The sequence below is a fragment of the Sciurus vulgaris genome (genome assembly GCF_902686455.1).
Source record: "Sciurus vulgaris genome assembly, chromosome: 12".
Lineage (NCBI taxonomy): Eukaryota > Metazoa > Chordata > Mammalia > Rodentia > Sciuridae > Sciurus > Sciurus vulgaris.
Window position 1 is genome coordinate 107,742,559 of NC_136473.1, and position 17,169 is coordinate 107,759,727.

At 40.4% G+C, this 17,169-nt stretch overlaps 1 protein-coding gene and 1 long non-coding RNA gene across 10 annotated transcripts in view; one reads left to right on the forward strand and one right to left on the reverse strand.

Annotated features, from left to right (window-relative positions):
• The window catches only part of LOC306641323, a 439,001-nt gene that overhangs the window by 378,715 nt on the left and 43,117 nt on the right, over window positions 1-17,169 (reverse strand). For all 9 annotated transcript variants that reach the window (XR_013758133.1, XR_013758134.1, XR_013758135.1 and 6 more), the window contains exon 3: window positions 4,404-4,720. This is a non-coding gene — a long non-coding RNA (uncharacterized lncRNA). The remainder of the gene's footprint in view (window positions 1-4,403; window positions 4,721-17,169) is intronic.
• On the forward strand, window positions 9,494-10,182 carry LOC306642073 (activated RNA polymerase II transcriptional coactivator p15-like). The gene has a single exon (XM_079107487.1). The coding sequence runs from the start codon at window positions 9,554-9,556 to the stop codon at window positions 9,932-9,934; it is 381 nt and encodes a 126-aa protein (XP_078963613.1). The 5' UTR covers window positions 9,494-9,553; the 3' UTR covers window positions 9,935-10,182.

A 17,169-nucleotide genomic window follows, 5' to 3' on the forward strand; every position in this document is an offset into this window, starting at 1 on the left:
CATAGTTTAGCCGTTGTTAATTGAACTGCTGTAAACATCAATGTGGCTGCATCACTGTAGAATGCTGATTTTAAGTCTTTTGGGTATAGATGGAGGAGTGGGATAACTGGGTCAAATGGTAGTTTCATTCCAAGTTTTCTGAGGAATCTCCATACTGCTTTCCATAATGGTTGCACCAATTTGCAGTCCCACCAGCAATGTATGAGTGAAACTTTTTCTCCACATCCTTGCCAATATTTTCTGTGAATTGTATTCTTGAAAATTGCCATTCTGACTGGACATGGAATCTCAGTGTAGTTTTGATTTGCATTTGTCTAATTGCTAGAGATGTTGAATATTTTTTTCATATATTTGTTGATGGACTGAGTATCTTCTTCTGTGAAGTGTCTGTTCAGTTCCTTAGCCCATTTATTGACTGGGTGACTTTTTTTTTTTTTTTGGTGTTATGTTTTTTGAGTTCTTTATATATCTTGGAGATTAGTGGTCTGTCTGCGGTGCGTGTGGTAAAGATTTTCACCCACTCTGTAGGCTGTCTCTTCATGTAATTGATTGCCTCCTTTGCCCTGAGGAAGCTTTTTAGTTTGATTCCATCCCATTTATTGATTCTTGACTTTACTTCTTAGACCTCTTATTTCCTGGGCTTCTCTTCCTCTCTCCACAGCCCCCCTCCTCCCCATTACTGTCTCCTTTCCTTCCCAAACTTCTACTTCTGCTCCTTTACTGTCCCAGCTCCTTCTCTGACTCTAGCAGCTTCCTTCCAAAACCTCTTCCCTCCCTGACTTGTCCTTACAGTCCCTCCAGGCACCTCTCATATGCATCAGGGAGCCGCCTTTCCAACTCTGGCCATAGAATGAGAAGTTTTAGGAACTTGGACCACACGATAGGCTGGAAGCCCGTCGCCAATCCTCCTGCAGTATGTATAATGGGTAAAAGTGCAGGTCACTTGCAGTGCTGGTGCTTCCTGCACATGTGTCCTCTTCCCACACCCACGAGTACAAGTTAGATATGCAAACAGCATCTAACAATCTTCATTAAGCAGAAGAAATGGTGGAGCTGAGCGCTGCATCATCACACCTCACACCTGCACCTGTGTACTCAGGTCACCTGTACTATAAATGTCTTGCCAGTGGTTGACCTTCCCTCCTACAATGAGGGGGGTTTCCTAAGAACTGATTGGTTCAGAACAGCGCTAAACCAGGTCCTTTCCAGTCCCCTCAGAAGTGGGTGGGTGCTGTCCGACACCTCCTACTCCCAGGTTCCAGGCTCCCAGGGGCAGAGTGCTGCTTATGGCCCAGCAGTGAAGCTGCCAGGCTGGACTGCGCCCTGGCATGGAAGGAATGGGCAAGGTGGCTGCACAGCAACAGCAGAAAAAGCTTCAGTTTGTCACCCTCCTCTGCAGCCCTGGGGCTGGTAGCAGGACCAGCATTATGGCCCTGAGGCCTGGGCAGGCACAGAGGCTGCGGGCCTGGAATAACACTATGCTTGGTTTAATGCTCTGCTGTCACCATCTTGAGCTAGGTGCCCTGCGTTTTCATCCAGCTCTGAGTTCAGAAAATCATGCAGTGGGTCCTGGTGGACCCACCTAAGAGAGAGAGGAGTGTGTGAGTCACCTGTGAGAAGAGGGAGCGTGTGCTAAGGCAGCTTTGGTCTCTTCTCCTGTCCCTCCCACATTTTGCAACAGATTTCCCTGGTCTTCTCCTGCTCATGACAGAGAGGATAGGAAGGGAAAGTGTGAGGGAGAGTGGGAAGTTCCTAAGTACATTAGTAATCAGTTCAGAGCCTTGGTTATGTTCTTCCCAAGGAAAGATGAGAGTTTTTCAGCTTTTCTTTTTAAGGGAAAAAGGGTCAATCACATAAGATGCAAGAATTAAGCGTATGTGTATGTGCACATCAGCAGGCATGTAAGAAGTAACACTTAATCTGTGCCAAACACACATGGAGAACTTTGTGTATTACATATCACTTATTCCTCAGAACAAATTTGGAGGTAAATACTACTTTTAACTCAGCTTACAGATGGAGAAAATGGTTCTTAGAAATGTTCATAACTTGAAGCAGGAGACATAACAAGGCAGGTCCCAAACTTAGTGTAACTCCAAAGTCTATGTGCTGCTTCACTAGGCCCTGCAGCCCAGACTGGGGTCAGTCTGCACGTTATTTCCATGGGAAACAACTACTGAGTGCTACTTGCCAAGCACTTTGTCTTTCAACTCACTTAACCCTTGCGATATTCTATGAGATGGACACTTTTATTACCTCCATTGTATAGACGAGGAACATTTCCTAAAGTCACACAGCTAGTAAGTGTTGCTGCTCAGGACTTCAAATTTAACCCTTGCCTTATTCCACCTCAGTGTTGGAGAAATTACCTCATAATTCACCTGTAAATTACCCAAGATCTCTTCTGAATAAAGAACTATGAAAAACTTATCAGATTCTTTTAAAAAAGATCTGTCAAGAAGGAAATTTAGGAAATGCTAACTGACTGAAGAAAGTCACATTCTGACATGAAAATGCCCCAGTGCCGTTTCACAGGACCCACTCCAGTGCCTGATGAATGGCAGATCTGGCCCTAGCTGTCGCCATATCCTTGTGTCCCCACCATATCTTTAACTCCCATCCACCCTTCCGAGATTCCCTGCCATCCATGAAGAATCCCATAGAGATCATTCCTCTTTACAATAATAGTTGAAATAAAAGTAATAAGCAATTGTTTTTAGTTTCTTCATGGTAGTTGCAGACACTTATGTACTCAAGTTTCATCTTATGTACTCAAGTTTCAGAAAACCACTTCAGTCTTCCCTTTCTCACCAATTACTTAGAATCTGACATTATGAGTGTCTAAAATAAAATGTTTACTGTGTTTTTCATTCCATAAATTAACTTTTGAATTAGGAAAAAAAAAAGTTTCAGAGCTTTTAACTCTTAATCCAGTGTAGCAAGCATGAAGAAACTGGAACAAATTCTCAAATGACAAAGTATTTATTCAGCATAAAATTGTACACCACAGTTGTAGAACTATTCTGATTTTAACTGGAATTAATTAATCCTTTCCAATGATGCAAAGAATTGCCTTCTTTGATAGCTGTAAAGTAGCTCTAAAATTAATTTCTTATATGATTGTCCCTAAGGTCTTCCATTCCTTTAATTATTTGCACATGAAAAAAATTGGACTATTTTAAATAATAGAGAACATCACTAAATATTAACAATTTATTAAATTTAATGATGAATGGATAATAAATTTAGAGTAAGACACACCAGATTCTGAAAAGTCCAACTTGTAATTCTAAAACTCTAAACTCAATTCTCTTCATTTAATTATCTTTCATCTTCCAAAGACTATTATGCTAACCTCATATCTTTTCTGATTTCTCTACTTTTGTAGATTAATGTCACTTCTCAGTCACTTCACCTCTAAAATGTTTCCTTTAAAAATCACAAAAGAATCAGACCTAAGAATTTTAGAAACAGAAAGGCCTCTGAGAAAATTACATAGCCTCCCTGAGTCATAAAAGTTACAGTGAAATCTATTTTTTACTACATTTTGAAAGCTGGCATTTGCAGATATCCTTCAAGAATGACGAATTAGCCAGGCACAGTGGCACACATCTGTAATCCCATGACTTGGGACGCTGGGGCAGGAGGATTGCAAGTTTGAGGCCAGACTCAGCAGTTTAGCAAGGCCCTAAGAAACTTAGTGAGACCCTATCTCAAAATAAAAATAAAAAGGGCCGGGATATAGTGGTAAAGCACACTTGAAATATAGTCCCCAATACCAAAAAATTAAATTAAGAAGAATGGCAAATTGGGGTCAACCTGGCATCCCTCTGATTATCCAAATTCAGCTTATTAGAAGGAAGTGAAGGAGCTAAAGGGAAGAGAAGGTAGCAAACCCACCATTCCCTACATGTGGTGAGTTCTCTGAAGTACTGAGTGCGCGTGCCCGAGTGTGAGCAGTGGGTGGTGTAGTGAAACGACTGTCGTAAGACAGCCGCTGAGGAACAGCATGGCATCAGTGATGTCTCAGTCTGCTCTGGTCTTGTGTCCCCTTTCTCCAGGATATTATTTCTGTACTTGAGCTACTCAATAAAAAGAGGCCGCTTGTTATACAAGTTAAATGTGTGGTAAAAAGGAAATGAAAATCGTTTGCACAGTCCAAGTCAACTCTCACATTTTAAATGGGAAACAAAAAATCTATCTTTTCACAGCTCATTCAAATCCCCTCATCGTCATTTCTCAAATAACAGTATATAGCCATCATGTAAGCGACGTCCTCATCTCAGAGACCACTAGATCTTTGGTTAGGTCTATGCCTGCCAAGACTTGCTTATGCAATACATCTTCCAGCTAGACCACATTCATATAATAATCCAGATATTGAGAGTGCTCATAAAGCTCACCATTTTGAAGAAGTGGGATGCCATATGATCTGGTATTTCTGGAGTCAGATGTTCCTGGACACTATCAACTGAACATCAGCTGCCATCTTCCGCCCTTCACAAGCAGAAAAGTCTCTGTTTCTTCTCAGCACCACTGTGACCCTCTCCCCTCCCTTTTTCTCTCCACCAGTGCCATCTTTTTTCTCTGCATTTACTCCTCGACTTCTCTCAGTCTTCTCTACTTCCCAAAGCAGCTTTTACATTCTTTTTTCTGCAGATGCAGTGGGGCCTAACACCCAACTGACACACAACATTCCAACAGGGTTCATGTTGATTGCCTGGTAACAAAGAAACAAAATATAAACAAGGAAATCATACTCTATTCTAGAGAAATTACATCGTTCACTGATTTCCAGCAGGATATGAGTTATTTCTCCCCCAAATGTCTTCAGTTACTCCAAATCAAAACACTACAATGAAAACAAGCATACAGGACTGGACTTACCCAATATAGTGAACTCTTAGGTGTGCTCTGAGCCCTAGCATAATTCTTGGGAATAGGGAACATGCTGGGGATCAGAATGAGGGAAGAATAAATGGTGCAGAATCACAGAGCTATCAGAAACTTCAGAGATCACCTGACCCAGCTGCTTAATTTTTGCAGATGAGGAGACAGAACACCATGGACTTGCAGAGATTGGTCAAGATCACTTTACTGTTCAGAAGTTGCCAAGAGTTAACTGTTCAATATAGCCAGGTTTTGGCTGGGCTGTTTTTGGTGTGTGTGTGTGTTTTGTTTTTTGATTGTATAGCTTCTGCAATAAAGGAGGCATACTATTAATAACAACCACCCATATGCCATATAACCAGACTCCACTTTACTTTGACCTCATAACAAATGCAGCTTAGTAGAAGGAAGAGAAGGAGATACTTCATATCTAGCACTTCTCTTGTCTCGCTGATGTCCCACGTGGGTAAGGAAATGGTTCCTGTCAGAGGGATGGGCTGGCTGCAAAACAAAAGCTATGAAATTTATAAATCAGAAATAAAGACAAAAGCCAAGAATATCTTAAGAGCAGGGTGTGCCAGTTGAGCTGTTCAGAAGGGTGTGGCTCTAACAAAATCAGCACAGATCCAAAGGGACCAGTAGAAGCTTCTTTGAGAAAAACAAGATAGGGGTGAGGGTGAGCAGGCCACGTGGCTCTCATGGGTCACTCCATCTCCAGTGCTCACACTGGAACCCAAACCTAAGCAGTGAGCTAACGCAGGATACCACATGACTCGGGCGATCTCACACAGTGGACATCCAGCTATGGGTTCTGAGGCCAGGCATTCCTGGCTAATGGCTCTGAATTTTACCCGGTTCTCATATCAGTCATGGATGGCTTCCCACACTCTTGTATCTTCAAAACATTTGCCCGGCTAAGCCTCTCACTTTACCTCCTTGGTCTAATGACTTCTGAAGTGATTCAAATCCCCTTCTGGCTCTGACCTTGTCCCTGGTATTCATTCATGCTCACTAAATCCTTTAGCTCAACACAGGATGTTTGAAATGCTCCATCCATTTGTTCTACAGGGTACCCACTCCCTCTGCCCTGGTATGGGCTGCAGAAACGCCCACAGGATAACACATCTGAAAGGGGTAAGGCCGACAGCTAATATAGACTCCTAGAAGTGGTACTATTTACAATGTCTGGAGTCCACATCCCACAGAACAAGAACCTCCACCTAACACAAAGTTGAAGCCGACGATTTCACATCCAGAACACCAACAACTTCAACCCAGAACCAATGCAACAGAGGCCTGCAGAGATGGAGTTGCCACATCCTTGACAATTAGCACTTCCACAAAAATGCAACCTATCTCGGCTATCACTTGGCCTGGAAGAGCCCGGGTGGCTTGACTAGCCACCTCTGCAGGGGCCAGTGGAGGCCAGGAGTCTTCTCCACATGGCAGCCCACCATGCATTACATGTCTGGCATGCTCACTCACCTCCTGACACCTAAGCCCTGGAAGAGTTTGTCTCCTCTGCACTCACCACCACCACGGCTCTGTGCCGCCTCTCCTTTGCGTCTTTCCTAACAATCTTTTCACAGGACCTTTCCTTCCCTTTGATCACCTCCTAGGCATGTTCATAACTATGCTGCTCAGAATTGTTCCAGATTTAAAAGATTAAGTCATCTCTGAACTCGGACTTTTTTTTCCTTTTTTTAATTATCATTTTTTGATTCACTGTACACAAATGGGCTACAACTTTCGTTTCTGTGGTTGTACATGAAGTAAAGTCATACTGTTTGTGTAATCATATATGCACATAGGGTAATATGTTTGTCTCATTCCATTATCTTTCCTTCCCCCCACTCTCTCCCCACCCCTCATTTCCCTCTACACAATTCATTCTTCCCCCATTCTTCCCTTATTCCCTCCCCCAACATTATATGTCAGCATCCACTTATCAGAGAAAACATTCAGCCTTTAGTTTTTTGAAATTGGTTTATCTCACTTAGCAGTATATTCTCCAACTCCATCCATTTACCTGCAAATGCCATAATTTTATTCTTCCTTATGGCTGAATAATATTCCATTGTGTATATACACCACAGTTTCTTTATCTATCCATCTATTGAAGGGCATCTAGGTTGGTTCCACAATCTGGCTATTGTGAATTGAGCAGCTATGAACATTGATGTGGCTGTATCACTGTAGTATGCTGATTTTAAGCCCTTTGGGTATAGGCCGAGGAGTGGGATAGCTGGGTCAAATGGTGGTTCCATTCCAAGTTTTCTGAGGAATCTCCACACTGCTTTCCAGAGTGGCTGCACCAATTTGCAATTCCACCAGCAATGTATGAGTGTACCTTTTTCCCCACATCCTCACCAACACCTATTGTTGCTTGTATTCTTGATAATCACCATTCTAATTGGGGTGAGATGAAATCTTAGGGTAGTTTTGATATGCATTTCTCTTCTTACTAGAGATGTTGAACATTTTTTTCATATATCTGTTGATTGCTTGTAAATCTTTTGTGAAGTGTCTGCTCAGTTCCTTAGCCCATTTATTGGATTATTTGCATTCTTGGTGTAAAGTGTTTTGAGTTCTTTATAAATTCTGGAGAGTAGTGCTCTATCTGAAGTACATGTAGTAAAGATTTTCTCCTGCTCTGTAGGCTCTCTCTTCACATTGTTTATTATTTCCTTTGCTGAGAAAAAGCTTTTTAGTTTGAATCCATTCCATTTATTGATTCCTGCTTTTATTTCTTGTGCTTTGGGAGTCTTGTTAAGGAAGTCTGGTCCTAAGTTGACATGATGAAGATTTGGTGCAGGGTCTCTGGTCTAATTCCTAGGTCCTTGATCCATTTTGAGTTGAGTTTTATGCAGTGTGAGAGATACAGATTTAATTTCATTTTGCTGCATATGGATTTCCATTTTTCCCAGCACCATTTGTTAAACAAGCTATCTTTTCTCCATTTTATGTTTTGGGCACCTTTGTCTAGTATGAAATAACTGTATTTATGTGAGTTTGTCTCTGTGTCCTCTATTCTGTACAACTGGTCTACATGTCTATTTTGGTGCCAATACCATGCTGTTTTGGTTACTATTGCTCTGTAGTATAGTTGAAGTTCTGATATTGTGATACCTCCTGCTTCACTCTTCCTGCTCAGGCTTTAGCTATTCTGGATCTCATATTCTTCCAAATAAATTTCATGATTGCTTTCTCTATTTCTATGAGGTATGTCATTGGGATTTTAATTGGAATTGCACTGAATCTGTATAGCACTTTTGGTACTATGGCCATTTTGACAGTATCAATTCTGCCTATCCAAGAACATAGGAGATCTTTCCATCTTCTAAAGGTCTTCCTCAATTTCTTTCTTTAGCTGAACACAGGCTCTTACTCCACCACCTCTCTCACTCAGCTACTTTCCTTAGGCCTGCTCTTTATCTTAATCAGATCTGCCAGTTCAACGACTCCCTGAACTTTCTCTGCTCTCACTGTCACTTCTTTCCCTACCTGGCACTCTGCTCTAAATACTAAGAAATTCTGTTCACTTTCTAGATAATCTTATTCATTCCCACTAAGATGACACCAAATACTCTGTCTCTGGTCTAGATTCCCCTCTAAAACTCTTGGTCTGTGTATTACAATGCTAACTGGCTATTTCTTATTGAAGATTCTGTAAACACCAACAGTTTAAAAGCTCCATAGTCTAATTATTTTCTCAATAGATTTGTTCTCTTAAAGAGTGAGGTTCTGGCATCCATTAAGGAGTGAGCAGCTTTCATCTATATAATGAGAATGACTGCTTAAAAATCCAAATAATAGAGTGCTTCATAATTGACTTTTACTACAGAGGATACCCCAACAAAGCATAGGCTCAGATCCCTAGAAAAAGTTAGAAAAGGTTACCAGCAACAACTCTTAAGTAGGACTGCTTTCAGACAGTAGTGTGGAATTAACTAATATGGTTGAAAACTTTAAAACTACCCCCTATTATCCACACCTTGCCTAGTTAGCCACTTTGGGGTCCTTCCCTGTGACTCCTGCTAGACTAGCTCTGTACGTGACCTGATGACAGATGTGGCTTGCCTGTTGTCTCTGCTCCTGGATTACTCTCTGCCCAAGCCGCAGATTCCTTGTAAGTTATTTTCCTACTGTCCAATGACCCACCTAAGTATTCATTACCTAGTATTTACTTGTTCAGTATCTATCTCCTTCACTAGAATATAAACCTCATGGCTTATTTACCATGTTTATATGATTGGTGGCAAGAACAGTAGTTAGAACACAGTAAGTGCCCAACAAACAAATGGTTGTTGAGTACATGAGAAAAAAAAAATGATGATCTTCAGACTTCTTGCTGGAAATTGATGATTGGAGGGAAAAGAAATAAAAGAATGATATTTTTGAGTGCTTGGAATTGAGAAAAATAAAAGGTAAGAGAAACACTGGAGAAGGAAAAAAGCCAAAGTTTAAACAAAAATATTAAGTAAATAAGCATGTTAAATAAATATAAATGTAAAAATTGGTGGTAAAATAATTAAGAAGGTAGGTACATCAAAGGACTAACTAGTTTATAAGGGGGGGAGAAATAATGAAGAAAAACGTGACTTCCGGTTCTCTGTCAGTCGCGAGCCGAGAGCAGAAGGCTGTCGACTGCAGAAGCGGAGAAATGCCTAAATCAAAGGAACTTGTTTCCTCAAGCTCATCGGGCAGTGATTCTGACAGTGAAGTTGAGAAAAAGTTAAAGAGGAAAAAGCAAGTTGCTCCAGAAAAACCTGTAAAGAAGCAAAAGACTGGTGAAACTTCAAGAGCTCTGCCATCTTCCAAGCAGAGCAGCAGCAGCAGAGATGGTAACAGGTTTCAGATCGGGAAAATGAGGTACGTCAGTGTTCGGGATTTTAAAGGGAAAGTTCTAATTGATATGAGAGAATATTGGATGGATCCAGAAGGTGAAATGAAACCAGGAAAAGGTATTTCTTTAAATCCTGAGCAATGGAGCCAGCTGAAGGAACAGATTTCTGACACTGATGATGCAGTAAGAAAACTGTAAAATCTGAGCCATATAAAACCTGTACTGTTCTGGTTGTTTTAATCCTGTCTTTTTACATTGGCTTTTGTTTTCTAAACGTTGTTTTCCAAGCTATTGTATATTTGGATTGCAGAACAATTTGTAAGATGAATACTTTTTTTTAATGTGCATTATTAAAAATGTTCTGAGTGAAGCTAATTGTCAACTTTATTAAGGAAGGATTGCTTTGTGCCCACCACCTAGTGTAAAATAAAATCAAGTAATTACAATCTAAAAAAAAGAAAAGAAAAATGTGGAGAGAAAGGAGCGAATGAAAACAGTACCTAGATAACTGAGAGATATAACACTTTGTAACTTTGGTAATGTGGCTCTTATGATATGGATTTAATTTATTGTAAAGATAATAACTTTGACTTATTGAGCTATTATGTCATGCACTCTGATAGAGGCTTTATTCGGAGAAATACAAAGGCAACATACTTTTTGAGACAACCACGTAGAGCAAACCTGGGATGAAATCAAGTGAGTGGAGCATAATGAATGCAGAGAATCCAGATCAGGACAAATCTGGATGCACAATTTACACTGAGAACATACAGAACTGATTTGAGTAACTATTCCCTAGGGCTAGACTTCCTCAGGCTATAGTGATGTGACGCACTGAATTCTCATCAATGGGCAGATTGTGATGCTTCTGTGACTTACTAATCATTCCATGATGTTTATAGCACCACACTCTGAAAGGTAATGCAGACACAGAAACGCATCAAACTAGGTGATTAAAGGTATAGGCAAGGTTGTTTATACCGGAGTCTAAAATAGAGGTGATGCTCTAACCACAGCAGTAACAGTGGTACCATCTGAAAAGGATTTTTACATGAGCAAGTTCATACATGAGTTGCTTTTTGTTTGTTTGTTTCTTAGAATGGGAGAGAACCTTTTGTTTCAGTACCAAAGATAAATTCTGGCCTCATTTCTTGTCTGAGAAAGTTGTCATGGGATTGTTCGAACTCTTATCCTACTTCTACAACTGCGTTCTCTTCTTTCCTTTCCTCCAGTCGCTAGAAGAGAGGAGAACTCTCCCTTGACCTTAGTTTCTCTGTCTCCTGGTAGACCTTGCTCCATTACTAATTACTGATTGGTTTTCCCTTTGATAGCCACTGGGGATTGGTTCCAGGATCCCCTGTAGATACCAAAAATCTGCATATGTTCAAGACCCTTACAAAAAGTCATAGCACTTGTATATAACCTATGTGCAGCCATATAGATAGAATTATAACAGCCATTACATATATATATGTAAAATTTCTGGATTATGTATAATATCTAATGTAATGTAAATGTCATGTAAACAGCTGTTTCATTTAGAGAATAGTGGCAAGGAAAAAATGTCTGCACATGTTCTTTAGGATAAAATATTGTTCTAAATATTTTTGATCAATAGTTGGATCTCCAGATGTGGAACCTACAGATACGGAATGCTATGTTCAACTCCTATAGCTGCTATTCCTCAGTCTGTTGTCTGTAAACTTAGTCATATCTTCTTCATCTAAAAAATAATTATTGACCTTATACAACATCCTTCAAGAAACATAGCCCTACCTTTTCCCTCTTCTTTTATATCAAGCTTAGAGGAGGAGTTCATTATTCCTGTTACTTTAATTCCATCCCACCCTATTCATCTGTCACGTTCCACAACAGCAAAAACCACTCAGACAAGGACAACAATACTCCTAATTCTCAAATGCAAAGGAGTCTTTTCGATGCTTATCTAAATGACTATGCTAGAGCAGTGTTTCCCAAATAATGCTCACTGGGATTCCTTTCTATTACTATTAATAGTAGTCATGAAAATGTTCAACATCTCTAGTAAGAAGAGAAATGCAAATCAAAACCACCCTAAGATTCCATCTCACCCCAATTAGAATGGCGATTATCAAGAATACGAGCAACAACAGGTGTTGGCGAGGATGTGGGGAGAAAGGTACACTCATACATTGCTGGTGGGGCTGCAAATTAGTGCAGCCACTCTGGAAAGCAGTGTGGAGATTCCTTAGAAAACTTGGAATGGACCCTCCATTTGACCCAGCTATCCCACTCCTTGGCCTACACCCAAAGGACTTAAAATCAGCATACTACAGAGATACAGCCACATCAATGTTCATAGCTGCTCAATTCACAATAGCCAGACTGTGGAACCAACCTAGATGCCCTTCAATTGATGAGTGGATAAAGAAACTGTGGTATATATATACAATGGAATATTACTCAGCCATAAAGAATGATAAAATTATGGCATTTGCAGGGAAATGGATGAAATTGGAGAATATTATGCTAAGTGAGAGAAGCCAATCTCAAAAAGCCAAAGGACGAATGATATCGCTAATAAGTGGATGATGACACATAATGGGGGGAGGGAAGGGTTAGTGTTAGGGTTAGAGTTAGGGTTATGGAGGGGGGCAAGTATGGAGGAAGGAAGCACTGTATAGAGGGAAAAGAGGGGTGGGAGGGGAGGGGGGAAGGGAAAAAATAACAGAGTGAATCAAACAACATTACTCTATATAAATTTATGATTACACAAATGGTATACCTTTATGCCATATACAAACAGAGAAGCAACATGTATCCCATTTGTTTACAATAAAAAAAATAATAATAATTAAAAAAATAGTAGTCATGTAGGAAGAAAGGGAAGTAATAGAGCCAAGTAATCTTTGGGAAGTAATTTGAAAATTAAAATGTATGGGTTTCTTTACAGAAAGGCTTCTCAGAGGCATTAGTATGTCAATATGTATGTGTGAGTGTGTGTGTGTGTGTGTGTGTGTGTGTGTGTGTGTGTGAGAGAGAGAGAGACAGAGAGAGAAAGAGAGATTCTGCAAGAAAAATGTATAGATTCAGTATTTTCGTATTTGCATCCTTCCCATAGAGCAATTCACAGGAGGGTTATTCGTTGGAACAGACTTTGAGAAGCACTTTTCCATGTCCTTTGACACAGAATCATGTCTTTCAGTATTTTCCCCCTTTGATTCTGAGAGACCGTACTTCTTCCTCTCCTCTTATCTCCTACCACTTCTGAAACTAACCTTTCTTCACTCAAACATTTTCCTTGCTTCTCTTTTAGGCATCAATCTATACATGTTCTTTTTGAATGACCTCATCTATCATCCATATTTTACTACTTGCTATAAATTAATGATCCATAAATCTGTATGTTTGACCATGATATTTCTACTACATTATAGGCAATATCTTTAAAAGAGCTTCTTAAACTTTCTGCTTAATATATTCCAAATATCTCTCACTCAATAAATCCAAAGATTTTCCCCCAATCCTGATCTTTTTCTTGTGTCTTATCATGTATCTGGTTAACTGAAGAAGAACACTATATGGGGGCAGAGGACAGAGGAGAAAGAAAGCCTCATAATGGAAGAAATCTACTGGAAAAGTCAACAATTCATATTTCCTCATTTTATTTCCAATCATTAACCCACAGTCCTGTAGTAATACAAACAAGAGAATTTAGCTGACCATAGCAGCACCCACTGAGAGGTGGACAGTTTTGTGTGAGGTGATTCCACCTTAGAAATTCAAGGTGTAGGCAACAGAGCAACATTTCTATTCTGAGTAAAAGACATGGGTGGGGGTCAGAGGATACCCTTCCTGTATGTAATTAAAGTACTCCTGTGCATGTGGGCGTCTCATTAAATTTCTTACATAAACAGAATCTACATGTGAGAACACTTTCAAAGGTTGAATGTGAAACTTTTCTAGAGACAGAGCAGCAGGTGGGAGCCAGCCAATCAGTCAAGTGGGACTGAAACTGATGTTCTAAAGCCTACTGAGCTCCTTGCAACCTTCCCCATTTGCTGCCCACTCAAACACAAACCCAAGTGAGGTGCTTCTCACTTGTGGGTTCCCCTACGCAAACCCCAAGCACACATCTGATGTTATACGGAAAGGCCTCTTACACAGATAACAAACTGGCTCAAACACATCTCCTTCATGGGAAAGTGTCATCTTCGACCAAGAGCATGGTCTTCCCTTGGGAACTACTAAATTATTTTCTCTCACTAAAAGGGAGGAAGCATGGACTTCTTAAGAAATCTGCTTCTGCGTCTGTTCATCAGATCAACTCCCCCAGGTCTCACCTCTTCCTTGGAATCCCAGTGTCTCCTGTTCCTGGGAATGGATGCTGATCTCTTTCATGTGAGCACTATCCTTGGAGTTTTGCTCTGTTGAACACCATTTTGACACTAAGCTGTGAGCTCCTGCTCACATCAAAGCTAAGGGACACTCCACAATAGCTGCAAGCCTCACCATTATAAGGGCTACTTCTCCACTCCTGCCATTACAAATTTTCTGCCCAGCTTTGAATTAATCTCCAAAGGAGGCTTTGTATTTTAATTCACAGTGTTTTTTAAATTAAGGAATCAGAGACATTCCTAAACTCTAGGCCATAATACATTAGAGTGACACCACCCCATCAATCCAAATGTGATCCTCCTGATTAGGAACTAGCAACCCAGTCATCATAATGTGAGTGGCACTACCAGTCCATCCCCCAGGACATCTCTCTTCCTACTTCCCACAAGTTGTGATTCCTTTTATCTAAACTATTCAGGAATATTTATTCCAATATGTCTCTCTCCAGTTAGCCCAGGAGATCCTAATGCAAACAGCATGCCTGGTCTGCCCTAGGATGGCAGATTTTCTAAGGTAGGCCTGAAAATTAAACTCCTAGACATTGTGATGATGTAGTCTTCCTTCACACTGACACAGGCTGGGGATGAACAGATGAATAAGAAAGACACTATCCCAGTCTCCAAGTAGCTTTGTATCTGGCAGGCAGATGAGCCAGCTTCTTAAGCAAGCATGGTGTTAGAAAGGTCTAGATTGCACAAGTAAGAACGATTCTTAGTAAACCATGACTGATAGAAAGAACCAAGAATCCCCAACTGGGATCAGAGGCAGCTCTTTCTGATTCAGTGGGACAAAGACAAAGTGAGGTTGAAGGAAAGGGAAAAACAGATTTTTCATTTGGTTATTTGGTTTTCCTTTCCAACATGATGTCAGAATTATTATTGTCATGAATAATTTGCTGTCCTAAGGCAACTGTGCTTTCTGTGTAGCTCCCTAACAAGTGACAAATCTAACCACAACTCAAGAATTTCCATGAAAATCAAAACATGAGTTGAAATAATTGCATTGTGTCAGCATGCAAGTAAAGCACCCAGAACAGTATGTCTAAGGTTGAAAACAACAAGGATAAATTTAATACTATAGAAAAGCTTCAAAGTAATTTAGTTCTCTCAACGCTAGAGGGTATGTTATTACACAAGAAACTTGAGTTCTTCAGAAATACACCAAGGTCAACTACAGAACTAAGAAGAGAACCCCATTGGTGTTATTTATACACATTATAAGCCTGGGGAATAAAAAAGGGTGAACTTGATCTTAAAACCATTCAGGCATCTTCCATTATTCCTCCCAACTTCTTAGGATGTAGAGCTCATAGGAAAGGCAAGTCTGGGAGAATGTGGCAGTGGATGCACTTGAGGAAACCTGCCTCGTTTTTGTAGTCATCTGAAGACACCAACGTTTTCTTGAACTAGTAGAATGTCATGCAAAAGGAGTTAGTAGCTAGGAGGAAAAGAGGTGGTACTGATCAAGGCTGGAAAGACAAATCAGATTTCTGAAGCTAATGAGATGCCCCTGGAACATTGATCTTTGGAATACAACTTTGTCACTGTGTTGCCCACTTAGAGCTTATATGTTGCTGCTAAGTGATTCTCCCTGACCCATCTTTTAGGCCATATCACAACTTCCACAATTAAAATTTCTCTACTCCTTCACCACAAGTTTCTTCCATTTAATACAGAACATTTTATCTTCCACTAAAAGGTAAAGGTCAAGTCAAACCCAAATAGTTTCACAAAAACAATAACCACCACCTTGTTCCCCACAACCTCATTCTACCCCATAACGTCCTCAAAGAGAAAAAATGCAAGAAAGGATCTTGGTTTGAATAGAAGTTGATTAAACTTTTTTTTCTCAGTTTCAACACTATTTTTTCTAAACTCTTGGTTTCTAGTGACCTTTCAAATATAGATTAAATGCAGAAGTTGCAATAGTTGAAAAATCTAAATTTAAAAGCTACGTAATAATTTTGCCAATTCTTATTTATAGGCATCTCAAACAGAAAGTTTTGAAATTCCCTATCCCCTCCCAGTATTGCCATACCTTACCAGGAATACTGAATTGTTTAAAATGATGAGAGAACTCTGACTCATGGCCTAGAGATTTCTCATAGGAATTTTATGCTAAGCCTAGAAACCTAATAAGGTATGTTCTGGAAATGTGTTTAGCTACAGATATAGTCTTTTACTGTTTGAGGTAGGCTGGACATACATGAGAAGTCCCTCAAATAATTTTAAAAAATACGTGTGCGTGCTCATATATAGTGTGCCTGCACACAGAGAGAGATTTCAGTGCCTGGATGTCCTTAAACACCCAACTTTCTGGAGTAAACACTTTAAATTCCAAGTGGTTAAAGTGATACAAGTACCCAGACCACAAGCTCCAAACTGAGGGAATGCCTGACCCACAGAACGGAAAGGGGCGGTGTCTGCTTCCCTCCCTTGCCCATTCTCCACAACTAGCCGGCCTTCTGCCCTTGACCTGACATCCCTTCCTACACTGCCTTTCCCACACTGAGTACAACTCTTCTTTCACTCCTTCAAGCACGAGTAGCTTAAAATAGCTGTGCGGCAGAATTCCGACGGGAGTTTTGGAAGGACAATGACAAGGCTGAGAACCTGGCAGCAGTCACTGACCACCTTCGCCACAGGCCCCGCTGGCTCTCTGGACGCTCCTTCACGTGTCTCATTTTCTAATTGCCTCCCAAGCTGCCCCTCTAGTCAGTTCTGTTGCTTTTTCACACAGGCTAATTCACTTCTCTGTCACCCTCTCTTGCTCACAGGCTCGATGCACTGCAGCACATGAAACTAAACCCTACTCAGAGCTTAGCACTTATTTATCCCTCTTCATGGGGCTGGTTTCTTCTTATTTAACATGTCTTGGCTTCAACAGAACCTCCTCAGAAGGCCTAACTGAGCATTAAGATGCAAATAACGTGCTCATTCATTTATCTGTACCTTCACTGGAATGGAGGCTTCACAAAGCAGACACCACATCCTTTTTGTTCTGGGTTGTATTCCCACAAGTTAATACAATATATGGCTAATAGCAGCATATGG